Source organism: Nipponia nippon, unplaced genomic scaffold (assembly GCF_047370975.1).
Source record: "Nipponia nippon isolate SJK-2023a ecotype South Korea unplaced genomic scaffold, ASM4737097v1 scaffold_10, whole genome shotgun sequence".
In the NCBI taxonomy this organism is placed as follows: domain Eukaryota; kingdom Metazoa; phylum Chordata; class Aves; order Pelecaniformes; family Threskiornithidae; genus Nipponia; species Nipponia nippon.
In genome coordinates, this window is record NW_028262291.1 from 10,593,937 (window position 1) to 10,610,441 (window position 16,505).

Here is a 16,505-nt window from a genome sequence, read left to right on the forward strand (position 1 = left end):
AGGCACACCATGCAATTACAGACAGTCTCAGGGAAGGGCTCATCCCAGTGTACTTACTTAGAATTAAAGCAGTGAGCAGCTGTGACAACCCATTCTTTGGCAAGAACTGCTCCTCCACAGATATGCTCATCTGAAATTTGTACACTGACCTGCCAAGGCCATGAGTATGGTACAGCTTCTTCACCTCCAATTATCCTACTGAAGATGAATCTGGGCTGATTTGAAGGGATTCCACAAATATTATCTGAAACAGAAAGCACTGATGTCTCAAGAAGTCTTTAGAGGTTGAGATTTGGAGAACCAAACAACAGTCCATCTAAGAGCTATGCCACAGCTTCTCAAGCTTTCCCCCCTCCCCTTTTTTGCTAAATCTTTCAACTTCCCTCATTACAAAGCACCCAAATGCTTAGAGATAGCATGAGGAGATGATCTCAGCAAAAACAGAGCTTCACCAAGATGAAAGCAACTGCTTACCTTCAAAAGTTTTAGCTTCAAACCTACAATGAATATGGACTCATCTCATTCTCCATAAAGTACTGGAGGGGAAAAAGGGAAGTTCTAAAATGCTGGTTAATATTTTCAGCTACCCTGTACTCTTTGCAATTCTTTTCACCAAAGCAAGTAGGTGTAAACTGACATACATGCTGAAATAATGTCATTGCATTGCTGTAAATGACTTAACAAGATGAAGAAAAGAAACAAAATTCTGCTATTCTAAAGCCAAAGCATAGAAGTGTTACTATTCATGTTTTTATTTCCTCAAAACATCTTAATGAAAAATTCTGGGACAACTGCATCCATTAAATATTTGGAGAAAACACCATTTAAATTATAGCCTAAAAGGTACTCCCTATTCCCATGGAAAAAATATAACTCAGGTTGGCTTACCTGTTGTAACATGTACTAGTTCTTCAGTCATATCCATATCTTCAAATTCTTCTTCACTAGTTGAATCCAAAGTATCTAAATCTAGCAAATGAAAATAGCAAATGTGTTAGCAGGCTGTCTTGAGTGATATTTTTATTACAAAAATAATTTTATTTCCTTTGATATAATTTTTGTAGAAGGAATAGACTTCTACAGCAGGGATTTGTGCTACTACATCTTCACATGGTAGCAAAGTGCCATTTAAAATCCACTGAAATACTCTTACACAAAATAAAACTCTGAGGTTTTGGGTAGATTCATTGTTTCTCTTCACCCATTCAATAGACCCTTTGTTTAATGCCTCAATAGGTTTGCAATACAGTGTTTTCACTGAAACAATTTGTTAGATGAGAACGTCTTAGAGCAAAATAATTCTGAATAGCCAGATTCACTGAAGAGCCCTTTGTGCTGCCCCAGCAGCAGTTTCCCAAGTTACTTCTATTACCTGTTACATGAACAAAAGAGATTGTAGCTCTGAATCCTCCAAAGGTCTCTGTTTCATCAGAGTGAAAGACAACCAGCATCACAGCAGAGGAGCTTAGCACAGGTGCTGGTAGGGCAAATCCACAAGACTTAGCTAAAGATGAGAAAGCAAAGGTTCACTGCAGATTAACAGGTACTTTTTCATCCTTATCTCTTTCCACAGTGGATACCCAATATTCTGTGTATTCAAGCTCTCACACAGGAGGGTAAAAAATAACCATGCACAAGAGAGGAGTAGAGATAAGCAGACTGAGGTTGAAGGACTGTTCTATTATTCCTGACAGTCTGTCCTTGTTCAGTAATTATCTCATAAGAACAAGGATACGCTTGCATTATTTCACAAGAGTCTATTGCAGCTCTTGGGCTCCTAAGTTGTCATTACATATAGAACACACTGGAAACCTGATTTCCCCTTGTTAGTGTTTCAGCGCTAGCATCTGCTAGCGCTAATCTAAGCACCAGCATCAAGCAAGTGCTGAAATCAGTTGATTGGAACAGACCTTCCTCTCATTCAATGTAAACCAGGGGAATCTCCAGCAAGGTGGCAAGAATTACATGAATGCTCATCTGGCATGAAGAACAACTGGACTCTGAAAAGGAGACCTCTTGGGTGCTTTCTGTGTCTGATCATTACTATAATAACAAATTATTGTGTTATGCCCTTTTCTTCATTTACATGAATTCAGAACTGCATTTTATGTAGAATATACATACACAAAACTCTTTTGTTCAATGTGGTTTTGCCTCTGTAAGTGGAACAGAAGCAGCAATACCCACAAGTATTTTTCAAGGTACTGAAACTAGTACCTGTAACACCACCTGAGACTCTAGAGGCAAACTTGATTTTAGACTGTAAAACAGGGCTAGTGAAAGTCATAAAACAAGTAGGTCATCCCCAAAATATGACAAAAATCAGAAGTCAAACCAATTTCCTCCTCTTTTCCCACATCTTCATACACAGTCACGGCATCATAAGAGCAATCTTCACTCTCTTCTACTTCAAAAGACTGGTATGTAAGCTTTAAATAAAAAATGAAAAAGTGAACCTTGTGGTTAAATTCACACAGAAAAAATTCAAAGATATAATAGGGTCTTTAGTATTCTCAATGATTCCTTTAGGGTTTGGTTTCTGTGACATTCAGAGCTCTCACACGTGATACATAGCATATTACATTTGCTAGAAGAATCTGTCATAAAATTTAAACCACGAAATCCTATTTGACTATAACCTAAAGGAGAAATTAAAACCTATCGGCTTTTGGGATGGAAAATGATTTCTCTTAACTGCATCCAGCAGCATTATTCAAGCTTATGTTGCCTGATCTTGCTTGTCCTTAGCTGCATAATTTCTTGTTAACTCAATGGTGCCCACTTCCATTCTGTAGACACAAGAAGGGTACATATTATACCTTGATTACATGGTCCTCTGGCGCATAAATCATCCATTGACAGTCTGCCATGTTGCTGTAGCGCTCTGGATAGTGCATACTTTGTAACACTCCTTCTTCAAAAAGAACAGCTAAGGACTCACAGCCAGAATCTGGAAATCCAGGAAAACAAAAATGGAGGCACTGTGATTTCCTATTAAATCATTCACCAAAAAAAATTTAAATCCAGAAAAGCTCTTGTGGTGCTTTCACACAGCTGAGAAAGAGAACAGGACAAGAGCACAGGACAACAGCAAGCCAAATCCTTCTGTTTGAAAAAAAATGAAAACAAAATTTTTAATCTCTTCCCAGGCAGAAGAGCAATTCAACCCGTGATTATAGCGTTCCCTTTTGGCTAGAGGCAGTGCACAGCAGGCACAGGTACCTGTGTGGGGTGACAGAAGAGCAGGACACGGGCATATCAGAAGAACATTTGCCAGCTTTCCTTGGAGAGGGAAGTGGAGACATAAAACACAACCAGAGGACATGCTGATGGGCTAATGCAGTGGCAGGGTCCCTCAGAGGGGATTCCTCTCTACACTCTGCCCTTACACTCTGCAAAAGAAAGAAACTAGCTGGAAAACCTGCAGAAACAGGAACAACAGGTGTCTGCCTGTAAATGGATTGTCCAGACTCAGCAGATGGCCCTTGGGCCTGCTGTCTAGTGATGGTGAACTGCTCTGCACAGCAAAACTGAAAGCAATTCTCCACAAGATGTATCTTAGCATTAGCTGCCTCCCTCAGGGCCCCTCCATGACAGCATGCTTGGGACTAGCAAAGCAGCTTTCATCTGGAAGGTCTGCTCATTTGACTTATCTTATTAACTGAGTTTTAAAACATTCTGGAAGTAGGGAAGGAAATGAGATCTTGTATAAAGTGGATGGAGAAGAGGCAAAGATAAAGGAGGGCTTCTCTCAACAGCATCTATCCTATCTCTTTCAGGCATCCTAGTTTCTCCACAACATCACACAGCAGCCTAACCACACTTACCGTGTTCATATCATCATCCACATAGAAATATCATAGGAGCTTCCTCTGATTTATTTTCTTCTGAAAATTTTTTTCAGGTCACCACCCAAGAGTACAGACAGGTATATTACTAGACTTAGACTTACCAGGAAGAATATCTGGTGTAAGAGCTTTGTAGGTCATGGAAAAACCAGTTCCATAATCCTTGCTGTCAGAAACAAATTTCAGCCTTATACTATCGGAGCCAATCAAAATAGGTAATGGAAGATCTCCTCCACAGAATTTCCCTAAAATATAATATTAAAGTCTTTAGTCACTTGAGAAAACTTGCATGTACCATTTTTAGTACTTAGCTATAAAAATTTTAGGATGAAAAGGAAATTGCCTATTCATTCCTCTACATTCCCTATTAAATCCATTAGCCCAAATAGATGCACACTATTAAAAACTGAAAATCCTTGACACCAGAAAGTTGTATGCTGACACAGTTCCCTACCAGACATTTTCCATTCTTTTCTTCTCCCACACTCTTTGTCTTTTATTTTAGATCACATGTCACAATGTATTCATCATGAAAACATAAACCAGAATCAACCGCAGTGTCCTCAGTGGGTGTACTTGCTCTTAGAATGATAAGGGTACACTGATGGATTATTTCAAAGAATAAGGGGACAGCAACTCACCAACAAGTCTGTCATCTTTTGAATAGACTGATAAAGAATCATAGTCACAAAATGTTTCTGGCTCTATATCAAAGTGGGAAAAACGAAGCAATATATAATGCCCTTCTGGTACAAATAGAGTCCATACACACAATCTGGAACAACAAATTAGTTCCCGTTCACAAAACTGCAACAAAAAAACAACTACACCGATACAGGGAATAGCTTCTGGGGAAAGACTGTTTTGTCTACTTACTGGTGGTTTTGATAGAACTGTTTGTGACTTCCAGGAAAATGTAATTGTCCTTCACTGTCAGGGAGTTTGCCATCCTGAATGCTACAAAATGCTGCATTGTAGAGTTAAAACGAAATAGAAGGAATCAGGTTTGACACATATGCAATCATCTGGTCCACCAAAAAGCTCAAACATCTAGAGAATGTTGTAAGACTCAAGATTGCTCAGCTGTACCTTGTTTCTGCTGGCAGACTGATGCTGGGTCTTCTCCTCTCTTTTATTTGGAATTATGGTAAGTCAGTTTTAAAACAGACAGTTTGGGAGCAAAAATGAAGCACTGCCAATGCACTATCATATTTTTATTGTAAAAATGGCAGTGCTTGCTTTTTACCTTAAAGAAACTATTTGTTAAATGAGGATTTCAGTATAAATATTTTTCAGGGAGGAAAAAGGCATACCTCGGGACATAAGAAAAGTGTTCATTGTAGCCCATTTGTAATAACGTCCTTAGCTATGTTACAGCAGGAGCCTTTTGCAATAGTACAATATGGTATTAAAGACACTTTAACAGAAGAAGCAGAAGCTTTCCTCTCCAGATAAGCGTCACTAGAAACACAATTACTTACAAAAATTATCTCCTCTTGCCTTTCCTTCTCTTTGCAAGGTAAGCCATTAAGACATTTATCAACAACTATGTATAGGAAAACAAATTTAAGGAGTCATGTTCTTATAAGATTATCTTACGTGAAGCATCCTAGGAAGACCAGTAAAAAATTTCAGAGAGACACAAACAGCACTTAAGTACCCAGTTCTCACTGGCCACAGCAAGTCTATACAAACTGACCATGTGCCCAAGCTCATTTATCATCCAAGAAATCTCACTCTAGATTACTAAAATTAAAATTTTAAGATCAAGTGTTGTTTCTAGTATCTTTATGTGAACTTGTACCTAGATGAACAGAGTGTCCAACAAGAACATAAACATGGCAGAATCAAAGTAAGACTTCAATTTTAAAACATTACATTCAGGGTTGGGTTTCACGGGTTGTTTTTTTTTTTTTGCATTTTATTCATAGAAATACACACCAGACAAGGAGATAGATTCATCACAGACTGCGCAAAAGTACTACTAATTTACCTCATACTTTCTATTTAGGATCTATATTTTCATACAGAAGCAGCTTCACTATCTAGATTTCGTGCATTGCTGGAGGTTCTGTTCTACATTTTTCTTGTTAATTTTATTTGCATTTGAATAAACATATGGCTTTATATGTGTAGCTGTCTTAAGGAAAATTCCTTTTTGAAGTCACCAGTACATATGTACAACCCTACATAAATTTTTTGTTGGATTTTTTGTTGTTGTTGTTGGTTTTTTTTTTACAGAACCAGGAGGAAAAAAAGTATATATTTGAAGTATACATTTAAAAGTGCTTGGATGAGTCAAGTTTCTTCACGTTTCTTCCTTCATAGATTATATATCAGACTATTTGAAGTCTTTCTATGCTCTAACACAGATAGAAGATACTGAAAAAATACTGTACTCACCTGTGGAGCTTTTCATTTTCAGATCTAATAAAGGAGGGAAAAGGAAGGGGGTGGAAAAAGAAGAATAAATTACTGTAGTTTCATATTCACCATGTAGGCTTTATTTTTATCCATGTGAAATGGTAATTTTATACAGCTAGCACTGAGACAAATTCAAATGCTTCTTGAGGACATAGTGCCTACAATAAACAAGGCTTAGAATTAAAACAAAATTGCAAGTTCAGGCAATGCTGACTTTGGAATAACCAATTCTGGAGTAGCCGCTTCTAGAATTAATCATACATTGGTAGGTCACTGCTCAGTCCGAGCAGCAGAGTACTCTCTTTCTACATACTTGTTGAGTAAATATTATACATTTCAGGTAAGGGTAGCAGGGTCCAACTGCTAGCATCACATCAGGGACACAGAGACATTAAGCCTGACAGGAATTACAGTTAAGATCTTTCGCACCAGTGTGACAGTATAAAAGAGCGAGCAAGCAAAACCTAGTGCAATGCAATTGAGAATTGTGTTTTCACTTTACCTACCACTGGAGCCAACACACTTTAATTACCACAATGGCTAATCATAGTGCATTTTCCTGATAATAAAATGGGTCAACTAGTAAATTTCTAATAAAAAGGCCCTGTCTCTTTCTTTTCCTTTTTTTTTTTAAATGAAAAAAATATTTTTCAGAACCTAAATCCTTTTCATTTTTTTCTGACATTATGAGGGTTTTTTTTTTTCAATCACCAGTTGAGTCTGGTTTCTAATGGGAAAATTTTATTTTTTTCCCCTCACAGTTTTTTTATCATTAAGTAGCAAAACCTTTTAAACACTTCTCCTCAAGTTTTCCAGTTCTCTGTGTAAATTGTAACACAATCTTCAATACCTTTTAGTGAAAATAGCCCAAACTGGAAAAAAAATATTAATTCAGTTTCTTAATGCTCTGAGTGAAGTTCACCCCTGGACAGACTGCCACTTATATCTCCAGCTCCATGACTTTGGAAGTGATAGATAATTTTCATGCTGTTCCCCTGCACAGAGGGCATATGTAGCCTTTTGGGTAGAGTAAGCAAAAACACTTCTGAGAGCACGACTTTTCCCCGCGTAATCAAATGTCTGATCCAACAAGTTTTAGCTGAGAAAAGTGACAAGTGACTTCAAAGAGGTGCGTATGGAATTTCAGACACTTTCAACTGGTGAATTTCCGCTTAGAAACAAAAATACCAGGCTAACTGGCTAGCTGGGTAAAAGAACCATTCTTAAACTTAAAAAAATATATATATATACACACACACATAGTCCAAGTAGGAGGCACAGTGGAAGAGAAGCAAACATTTACAGTGCTCTCAATTTGGTTTTGGCAACTGCCAATCAGTACCATATACTTAAAGGCATTGTGAAATGCTATAGTGCTTTGCCAGGAAAAATAGGGAAAATGTAAGTGCTATATCTTGAAAAAGATAAAAATAAATGAAATATTATTATGAGACAGAAGAGTTGTCAAAAGTCAGGGACACATTACTGTGGAGACTTAATACCAGCACTCATGTTCTCTTGAATCCAGGAAAGCACTGCACTGAGGTCTGTGAATATTCCCGGAGATCCTCTGTTGTAATGTTTCTTCTTCTCATTATTTATCCAGCCACGAGCACATCCCATCCCCCAGGAGATGACACCAGCGAGAGTCCAGGCACCATGCTTACGTCGGCACAAAAGAGGGCCTCCTGAGTCTCCCTGTAAAAACAAGTAAAAGCCCACAACCTTACAAAAGTGCGTGCATACCACTGTGCAAGCCTTAAAGAGTTTATCGAGTCCTCTTTGGTGCCATACTAACAAACCTGCAACGTAGGGAATAACAATTAAAAAAAAAAAAAAACTGAAGAAAGACACTTTATTTTTTATTGTGTTTAGTCAGGATCATCAAGAGGGGGAGAGAGAGACCAGTTCCTTCATGGGTGCACATTTGTTGTGTTTTAGCACATAAAAAGGAGTGAGGAGCGTTTTTTAACCCCCATGACAAGGAACAACCACTTAACCTTTATCTCACTTCCTTTGCTTCCTACAATCCAAGGCAATACTTCCTACTTTCCTCCTTAGGATCTTAGCAACATTAATTAATTTATCAAGTGTTCTGAAGTTAGAAAGCCCCAAGCATTATTGCACTGGGATACATTGCAAAATGGTTCTCAGGGACCTGAGAGCTCATACAATAACTAAAATGAACTCATAAAATAATTAAAATGGAATCATGTCATTAAGTGCATTATCCCATACAGAACCCTTGAAAGAATTCACACATCAGAATAAATTCACTCCAAATACAGTATTTTACAGTGTATTTATTCACTTAGGCACACAGAGCCTTGAGCTTCTGAGAAACACGTGTGAGTACACAAGGCGCTCTGTTCAGCTGACCTGGCAGGCATCTTTTCCTCCATCTGGAAATCCAGCACACATTACAGTGTCACCTTGGATGGGATTCTTTAAAGTTGACAATGCTCTTGAACACTCCCTACTGTTTAGGATTGGTAGATTGACTTCATATAAGACCTGAGGGAGTACTCCATCTGAAACACAAAAAAAATTGTTGATAAGAAATGCTGAAAGGTGAACTTAATGTCACCACTAATAGACGGGGGGGGGGGGGGGGGGGGGGAAGAGTTGCAAACTAGCTCCAAGCCATTTTATGGTTACATAAACATCCAGTTTTGTGTACCTAAGCTGTTTTACTTGAATAAATTTCAAAATGTTTCAAAATGGAAATACAGGTCTATATATTGTAGCGATCCATTTTAAGATAAATTCACAGGTAGGTACAGAAGTTAGCAAAGATCCCATTTTGAGATTACAATTCTTATCACCAGTTGATTTTTTTTTTTCTGATCTATGACCTCTGCAAACAAGCTCTTAGCTTCAGAAATAAGACACTGATAAACCTGAATGTCAAAGAACAATTCCAGTGGCTTACTCTCATTTAAACGGCCCCAACCACAAGCAGTGCAGATATACCCTGCTTCAAACTTTTCACCTGGATCAGGAAGACATGCTGGCAAAACTGATGAACCTGCCAAACATGGACATGAATTTTATTGATACATATTTGAAAGAACAACAACAAAAAGCTTCTTTTGTCAGTTAGGTTTTTTAAAACTAAAAAATGTTGTTATTTTTGTGGCATCTGAAAAATTAATCTGGCATTTGACAATTTATCTGTGCCTCCACTTCGTAGTGTTTTGGAATGGAAAAAGAAAGCCAGGAGCACCACAAGCTTCAGCCCAGGCCTTGCCATTCAGCTCAGCTTAAACTTAGTTACTATCATGATCCAAATTTCCATTAGAAAAAGTAGTCACTCACCTTTGTGGTGGCAAAGAAAGAGCCACCTAGTGACGTGAGCTGGAGCCTTTTGAAGAGAAAAGTGTATGCACCGCAATATTAGGTAAAGCTGATGTGAAGCAGCCTTTCAGAAAACCTGACCGTAATGGTCAGGTACAGCTGAGAAATGGCTGGCTGACAGGCCAGGTAACAGGGTATTAGCAGCTGTCCTGCCCTCACCTTCCCCTTCCCGCCCCGAGATGGACCATTCTGCCACTACTAAAGATAATCCCACGCTCCCTTCTGCGGTCTGCAGGAAGGGAAAAGAGGGTAAATAGCAGAGGGGGAGTGAGTCAGGTACAGACAGTACTGCGGTACGCTCTGAGCTCTGGTCTGCCTTTGACTAGCTTTACTGTTCACCAGAGGCAGAAATCTCCACCTACACCTGAAATAAAAAATGAAAACACCTATTTGGTCAAATTTTCATCTCCTGCATATAAAGAACAATACCTTTTTCTTCAAGGGAGTGTTAAGTCTGAAGACCACCATTTAATTCAGCTGATACATTTTTCTGACTTACCTCTGGTATTTTAAATACTTCAGTTGCAAAATACGCTGGAGATTTTTAGTGGTATAATCTGACAGCTGGGAAATGGGTTTAAACCGAGTTTCAAGACTTCACACAGTGTGGGAGAAACAAAGGCCTTACCTTCCCCACTGAAAAAGATCACAGATAACTATGGCCTTACTGAAGTTGAAGGCTCCATCCAGCTTCAGAAGGGCAATGTCATAGTTCATCGGCCTTCTGGGGTCAAAGTTTGGATGCTTAATGACGTATTTAACAGGGAGCGTCTGCTCGCCGTTCTCCCTGATCCTCAAATCATGCTCTCCTGCTGTGACATTCAAGTACTGGAGCAGGTTCCTGTAGAAGAGAAAAATAAACGTTCAGCTACGGAATCTTCAAAATGAAAGGAAAAAATACAGTTGTCTTTAAACAGAAAAGTTATTACTACTGATACCTAAACACCTTTCATCTTCAAATTTTAGAGCACTTAATACTTACAGTCAGCAAGAGCTGAGTATGCCCCGCAGCAGAAATTGGGAGATGAAAAGGACTGAGAAGAAAGATGATTTAGCTACACTCTGACTGTGGTTTGGTGGTCCATTAAGGAACCAGGTCCTCTTAGTGTGTTTAAAAATGTTCAGTCACTGTTTTTTGAAGAAGGAGGGAAGATTTGGACATAGGAAAATACAGAAAAAATAAGACCACTTCTCTAGCATTTTCAGTTTATACCTTAAAAACATAGTGAATCCTGCTTTAGGGCTCCTAGTAGCAGATCAGATGTGCAGCAAGGAAACACAAAGGCAATCATAAACTTTTTATTCTGCTTCAAATTTATTCACCAGACTTGAAGAATTACTTTTGTGTCAGGAGGCCTTATGCTGATTTAGATATTGCCTGTCCTCCTGTAGTTAATATAAACGCTGCAGTTATTGGCTAATTTGACCAAGATGTGATCACATACAATGCCAGATACAGATCAAATTTATAATTCCAGGTGACCCATTAGTACAAAATTCAGTATTAACTATAAGGGAATTAGAATCTCAATGAAGCCACTACAGTATCAGGACTGAAACCTTCCATACAACATTCACAGACATCTTTTTTTTTCTTTTTTTTTAGCACTAAGGCTGAAAATCATCAGCACGCAAGAGGTCAGTACTATATCCATTCACCATTTAATTGCATATACTCTCCCAGCTGCTACCTCTGGGAAAAAAAAAAAAATGTAGTCGCCAGGTAGTTATAGTTAGGTACAGATTTTTAGCTACACTTCCAAAATCAGTCTCCACCAATCCCTGTAAGTTTATTTTATTCTTAATTATTTTTGAGATGTTGAAAGGGTTTGAGGTTTCTCCCTTTCTGTTAAAACATGGAAAAGATTGGTTAGAAATGAAAGGGTAGCACCTGTAAGTAATTGCCACAAAAAGATGCTACAGAACACACACACTTTTACAATCAATGTTTTTCTGCACCTGCAGCCTGCTCCTGAAATAGCACATCCATACCTGTCTAAGAGGCAGTGAGCTGCCGTGACCACCCACTGAGCAGAAACAATGGTGCCTCCACAGAAATGCTTTTGCCTTCGTTTCAAGGAAACCTGCACCACAAAAAGAAGGCATGTCAAATAAAGAAAATCTTTGTATCTGCTCTGACTGCATTTGAGGAAGAAAGGAGAAAGTACGTGCAGGTACTCTCTGAAGATTCACACAGCTGAAGTACCTGCTGCGTTTTCAAACACACACACTTTCATGGCATTCTTATGGTCCTTGAACCTAAGAGATCCTAAACCTTGCTGTTCCCCTCAGCTCTGACTTAGTACCTGGATAAAAGCAACATACATGTAATAAATGCCAAGTCACTGATGTACTCGGCACGCTGTAAAGTTTACTAGTTAGTTGAGAATTTTTCCTTTACAGGTCACTGGGAGCACTGGAAATCCATGATGCCTGGCAATAGTCAGGTGCTGGGGGTCGCGTTCTTCAGCGTTGTTCTATTTTTGAGTAGTTTCACCCATGCCACAATACATGTCACAATTTACAATAGACTCATCTACGGATGCTGTTTCGGAAGGAATGATAAACAAAATAATAAATGATAAGCAAAGGTTTCTTAGAGAGCAGGACAGGTTCCGTGTCCTCTCTGCCTGCTTCACTGCTTTTCATAAAAGCAGAGTAGAGATCAATAATACACCATAAGTGTCAGTAAGCACAAAATACACCTGCTTTCTTCTTTTGTCATTTCTATGAAAAGTCAGGACTTTGTTCTGAAGATAAAACCACATTTGCTTGGACAAACCTGCCATGGATGTGAGCCTTGTTTCACCGGGTTTCCCCCAACAATCCGAGTGAAAAGGTTAAGGTAACTCCATGGTTTTGTCTCTTGAAGTTTCTGCCCACACTTAGGATCTGAGGAGTAAAAGGGGGAAAAGAAGGAAAGATTTAGCCTGGGTTTAAATTTTTCTTCTTTTTAGTAACATAGAATTGGAAGGCATGGCATGGCGTAGAGGTCCATGCAATCTCTCTGCCACGACAGGAATGTTCTGATAATTCCTAATACGAACTGCCGAGACTAAGGCTAAATTGGGCTAAGAAAAAGGCAACGTACTTTATTTTGCAGAAGTTCTGCAAATGAGCACTATTTGGTTTAATTGCATCATAAATATTAAATTTTGCCTTCCATGAGCAAGTGTGTGTGTGTGTATACGTTAAAGTTCTCATTAGGTCCATGTTTACTTGAACTTTCTGAATGCCAACATTCTCTTTCAAGCAAGGTTTGGAATTATTTTGGGACTAAACCACTGTTTCATTATGGTTTTCAGAAATCTCTTTACACCTAGCATTTGTACTTAAAATATTTTGGACAAACGGGGTCAAAATGCACAACATGCAGACCTTGATGATCAACAACAGTGGCTAAATTTCTCCAGAACATCTACTACTGGGCCAACTTTATTTCTTCTTAACCCACTATTGTTATCACCTACTATAGCTAAGTAAAGCTGATAATAATTATGTATTTGTATATTTACAGAAACAAATATTTGTGGTGATAACTACAGATTTGGTAGTATTTTAAGAAAGATAGAAGCAAATCAACCAATTCTGCCAAGCAGCACGTTGTAACAGAGGAATTCTTTGTAGTGCACTTCCCAAACCCAGCAGTGACCACAATTATTTTTTTCTTAAAGCTGTATGAAAACTCAATGAAGCCATTTTACTACAAATTCTGTTAAACACAACCTTGGGAAAAATTTAGCATCCATAAACTTTGTTGCTGTTCTGGCAGATAGGTGGCTGTATTCAAAGGATGGAGGACCGATACTTGTACACACTGCCTGGAAAACGCGAACTCTCCAAACTGTAAAATGCAGCTTACAACGCCTATAAAAAGCGTTTTGCAATCATCCTCAGGATTAGCATAGCTGATGCAAGTGATTACAGTGTCACAACAATGCTGACACAATAGTACTTACCCTAGCTTTTAAATAAAAAGGGCTTTATACAGAAATGATCCAGTTCATTTATCTGATTTTTTTCATTCTCTCCTAATTCTCACTGCATCCACCTTTTTCCCATGTGCACAGATATATTGAGGAAAGGGAAAAGAGGAAACAGAGACAAAATTTTAAAAAATGGGATTTAGATTTTACCAAAAGGAATTTGGTACTGGGGAAATAGGCAAAAATAAATAAATAAAATAATCAGATTCACAAACTAAAACTTTCCTTTTTTCTTTCAGCATTGAATAACTCTATTCTCCTAGCCTATGCAAGACTAGTTTAAAAGTCACAAGTTAATATTATACCAAACTTATATTATCTGTATTTTGACAAACTCTAAAATTTTCTGCTCCATGGCATTTGTAAGCCCAAGAGATTCCTGCCTGCTTTACAGGTTGCTTCAGGACCAGTGTCATTCACTGGTCAGATGAGAGATTTCTATGCATCACATCCATCTGCATGGCAGGTTGCTGAAGCAAGAGAACACCGTCCTACAGAATACTATGCTTTGGGCTGCTGAAGTGAGTAAGTTATGATGATGATGATTTAGGTGCCGCACCTGTTCTGACAGCCAAAATAGAGTTTTTACAACGAAAACAAGTGATCTGCAGAAGTTAGGAAAACAAGCTGTAAATTGCCCTTTTTTACTACTGCAAATTTAAAAGGAAGCAAAATGGTTATGCAAACAGCCAAGATCTGATTTCCATTCCAGTTTGCTATAAATCAGTAAATCTTCATGAAAGAAACAGGAACAATTGCCATCATTAATTGTTCCAAAAACAGCATACTCTGGATTTTAAGATGTAAGACAATGGAAGAGAGGACTCACTGTATTTTGTTTGCAGCCCATGGGTAACATGCTAAACCATAACCTTCATTAACTTGCTGAAAATCTGAAAGTATTTAATTTTATTTATTTAATTATAAATCATATTTCTTTAATGTTATTCATTCTGAATCATCAAGGAATCGGACAAAAGTGTCATAAGGATTACCCATTAAAAGATAACTTCCAGTTACAGACTTGGAACGAAAGCAAAGAATGAAAACTAGACCAATTATTCTAATGCTACCCTGTGTCTAGGTCTACAAGCTCTTAGGGTCAAAAACTTAAGGGGTGAAACTAGTGCAGCTGCTTTATTTCAGCACTGACTCCCGTGCTTGTCACTGCCCAAGAACAAAACCGTTAGTACTCGGCAAACTGTTAAAGCTAGACGTGAAATTTTCATCCTACCTTTCTGAAGAGCGGATGGTACAGCACGAGACTCTGTAATACAAACTATCCCCATCAGGAGTAAGTGCAGCTTACCGGGGGCAATGCACATCTTGCGGTGCTAAACGACTGAGTGAAAACAAGAAGAGTTTTTATAGGGAAAAAGAAACCCAAATACTACACTGCAGGAGAACAGCAACTAATTGAAGCAGAAGTTACTTATTAATCCAACCATAAAGCACTTACCGGCACAAATACGTTTTCCAAATTTAACGGAGCATGATTCTTTTATACGCCATTACTGAAGCCTTTGCTGTACAATACTAGCTGTACAATCCTCCCTAAAACTAGTTTTTTCAGGCAAAATGACAAAATGAAGTTATCATTCCTTGTTTTGTTAGCAACACTTATCCAGGCTAATCTACACATTGAAGTAGAACACCCAAACAGAATGCCAATTGCTATTTGCCCCTACAATTTCTACAGCTCTTGAAGAAGCAATACGCTAGATTTCCTGCACACTTTCTATTTAGCCAGTTTTACAGACCTGAGAAACATATCAAAAGTTGATCATTTTGTTGGCAACGTGCTCAGCGTTGTACAAGACAAAGATAGCTCTCTGCAACAAAGTGTCATTTTTTCAAAAAAGCAGTGTTTACATCCCATTTGTGAAAGGCAACTAAGGAGGACAAGACTCAGATTTTAAAAATATTTCAGTATTGTTGCCATCAGCAGTGCCAGTTCCGAGTGACTTTGATGGATAAGCTCCACTTTTAATAGCAATTTAAGTGCAAGTTTCTTAGAAGGCTATTCAAATCCTAAATCAGGAACACATCAGCAGCTAAATTAAAAGATTTCACAAAACAGAAAGCATAAGTTAAATTACCCTGCAAATTCACCACTTAAAACTTTTGTCTCATCAGTTTTAGCAAGTATTGCCAGAGTTGGAAACGAATGAACAAAGTGGTAATTACAATTAAAATACTATCTGAACCATCTTGAATTCATATGAAACATATAAGAACCAAGTAAGACGTTAAAGTCATTGAGAGAAGAAACAGATTTACTCTGGATGACAGAAGCACAAGTTTCATTTGTAACAGAAAGGGCAAGGGATATTTATACCTGGGAACAAAGAAATATTTACATAAGGCAGGGAGAAACATTGTTTGTTTTCTTGGCTTAACTGGTTGAGATCCTCAGCTTCCCCTCTCTTTGTAAAAAATAATTCAATATTTGCACTTTCGATATTCCCACAAGAAACAATTTTCACATGGGAAATGCATCAGACTTTGAAGACAGAAATGTGGCGTGAACAATATGTGCATATTAATACAAATTTCAGCCTTGAACACCTTCATAGTCTGAAGCTATTAAAAGTAGATTTTTTTTCAAGATGCCAACAAGTAAATGCAAAGTGTACCTTCTTTTAAAATAAGTTGCAACAATAATTAAACGGTTTCTCTTTTTGTGTTTACCATCACTATGGACAAGACTCATGTTTCTTAATTCTGCTCAGGCTCTCAAATAAAACAATCTTATACTTGAACCATTAGCTCCAGTCTATTGAATATGTTCTATTATTTGGCCAAGGCTTTCACAATACCCCCCCAATCCACCATCAGTCCACATCCCAACAATCATTTATGTATTTATTCAGTTCTAGGTTTTTGTTCT

At 38.0% G+C, this 16,505-nt stretch overlaps 1 protein-coding gene across 8 annotated transcripts in view; it reads right to left on the reverse strand.

Annotated features, from left to right (window-relative positions):
- Window positions 1-16,505, reverse strand: part of OVCH2 (ovochymase 2) — a 43,697-nt gene that overhangs the window by 6,366 nt on the left and 20,826 nt on the right. For all 8 annotated transcript variants that reach the window (XR_015701414.1, XR_015701415.1, XM_087744380.1 and 5 more), the window contains 16 exons: window positions 14,850-14,957; window positions 12,412-12,521; window positions 11,622-11,713; window positions 10,298-10,470; window positions 9,205-9,300; window positions 8,652-8,803; window positions 7,775-7,970; window positions 6,252-6,275; window positions 4,725-4,815; window positions 4,490-4,623; window positions 3,953-4,093; window positions 2,820-2,950; window positions 2,336-2,429; window positions 1,373-1,504; window positions 889-969; window positions 58-244 (listed from right to left, as the gene is read on the reverse strand). Coding sequence is in view for 6 of the 8 variants with exons in the window: in XM_087744380.1 (XP_087600506.1) it covers window positions 58-244; window positions 889-969; window positions 1,373-1,504; window positions 2,336-2,429; window positions 2,820-2,950; window positions 3,953-4,093; window positions 4,490-4,623; window positions 4,725-4,815; window positions 6,252-6,275; window positions 7,775-7,970; window positions 8,652-8,803; window positions 9,205-9,300; window positions 10,298-10,470; window positions 11,622-11,713; window positions 12,412-12,521; window positions 14,850-14,940 (1,925 nt within the window). In the remaining 2 variants the exon portion in view is untranslated. The remainder of the gene's footprint in view (window positions 1-57; window positions 245-888; window positions 970-1,372; window positions 1,505-2,335; window positions 2,430-2,819; window positions 2,951-3,952; window positions 4,094-4,489; window positions 4,624-4,724; window positions 4,816-6,251; window positions 6,276-7,774; window positions 7,971-8,651; window positions 8,804-9,204; window positions 9,301-10,297; window positions 10,471-11,621; window positions 11,714-12,411; window positions 12,522-14,849; window positions 14,958-16,505) is intronic.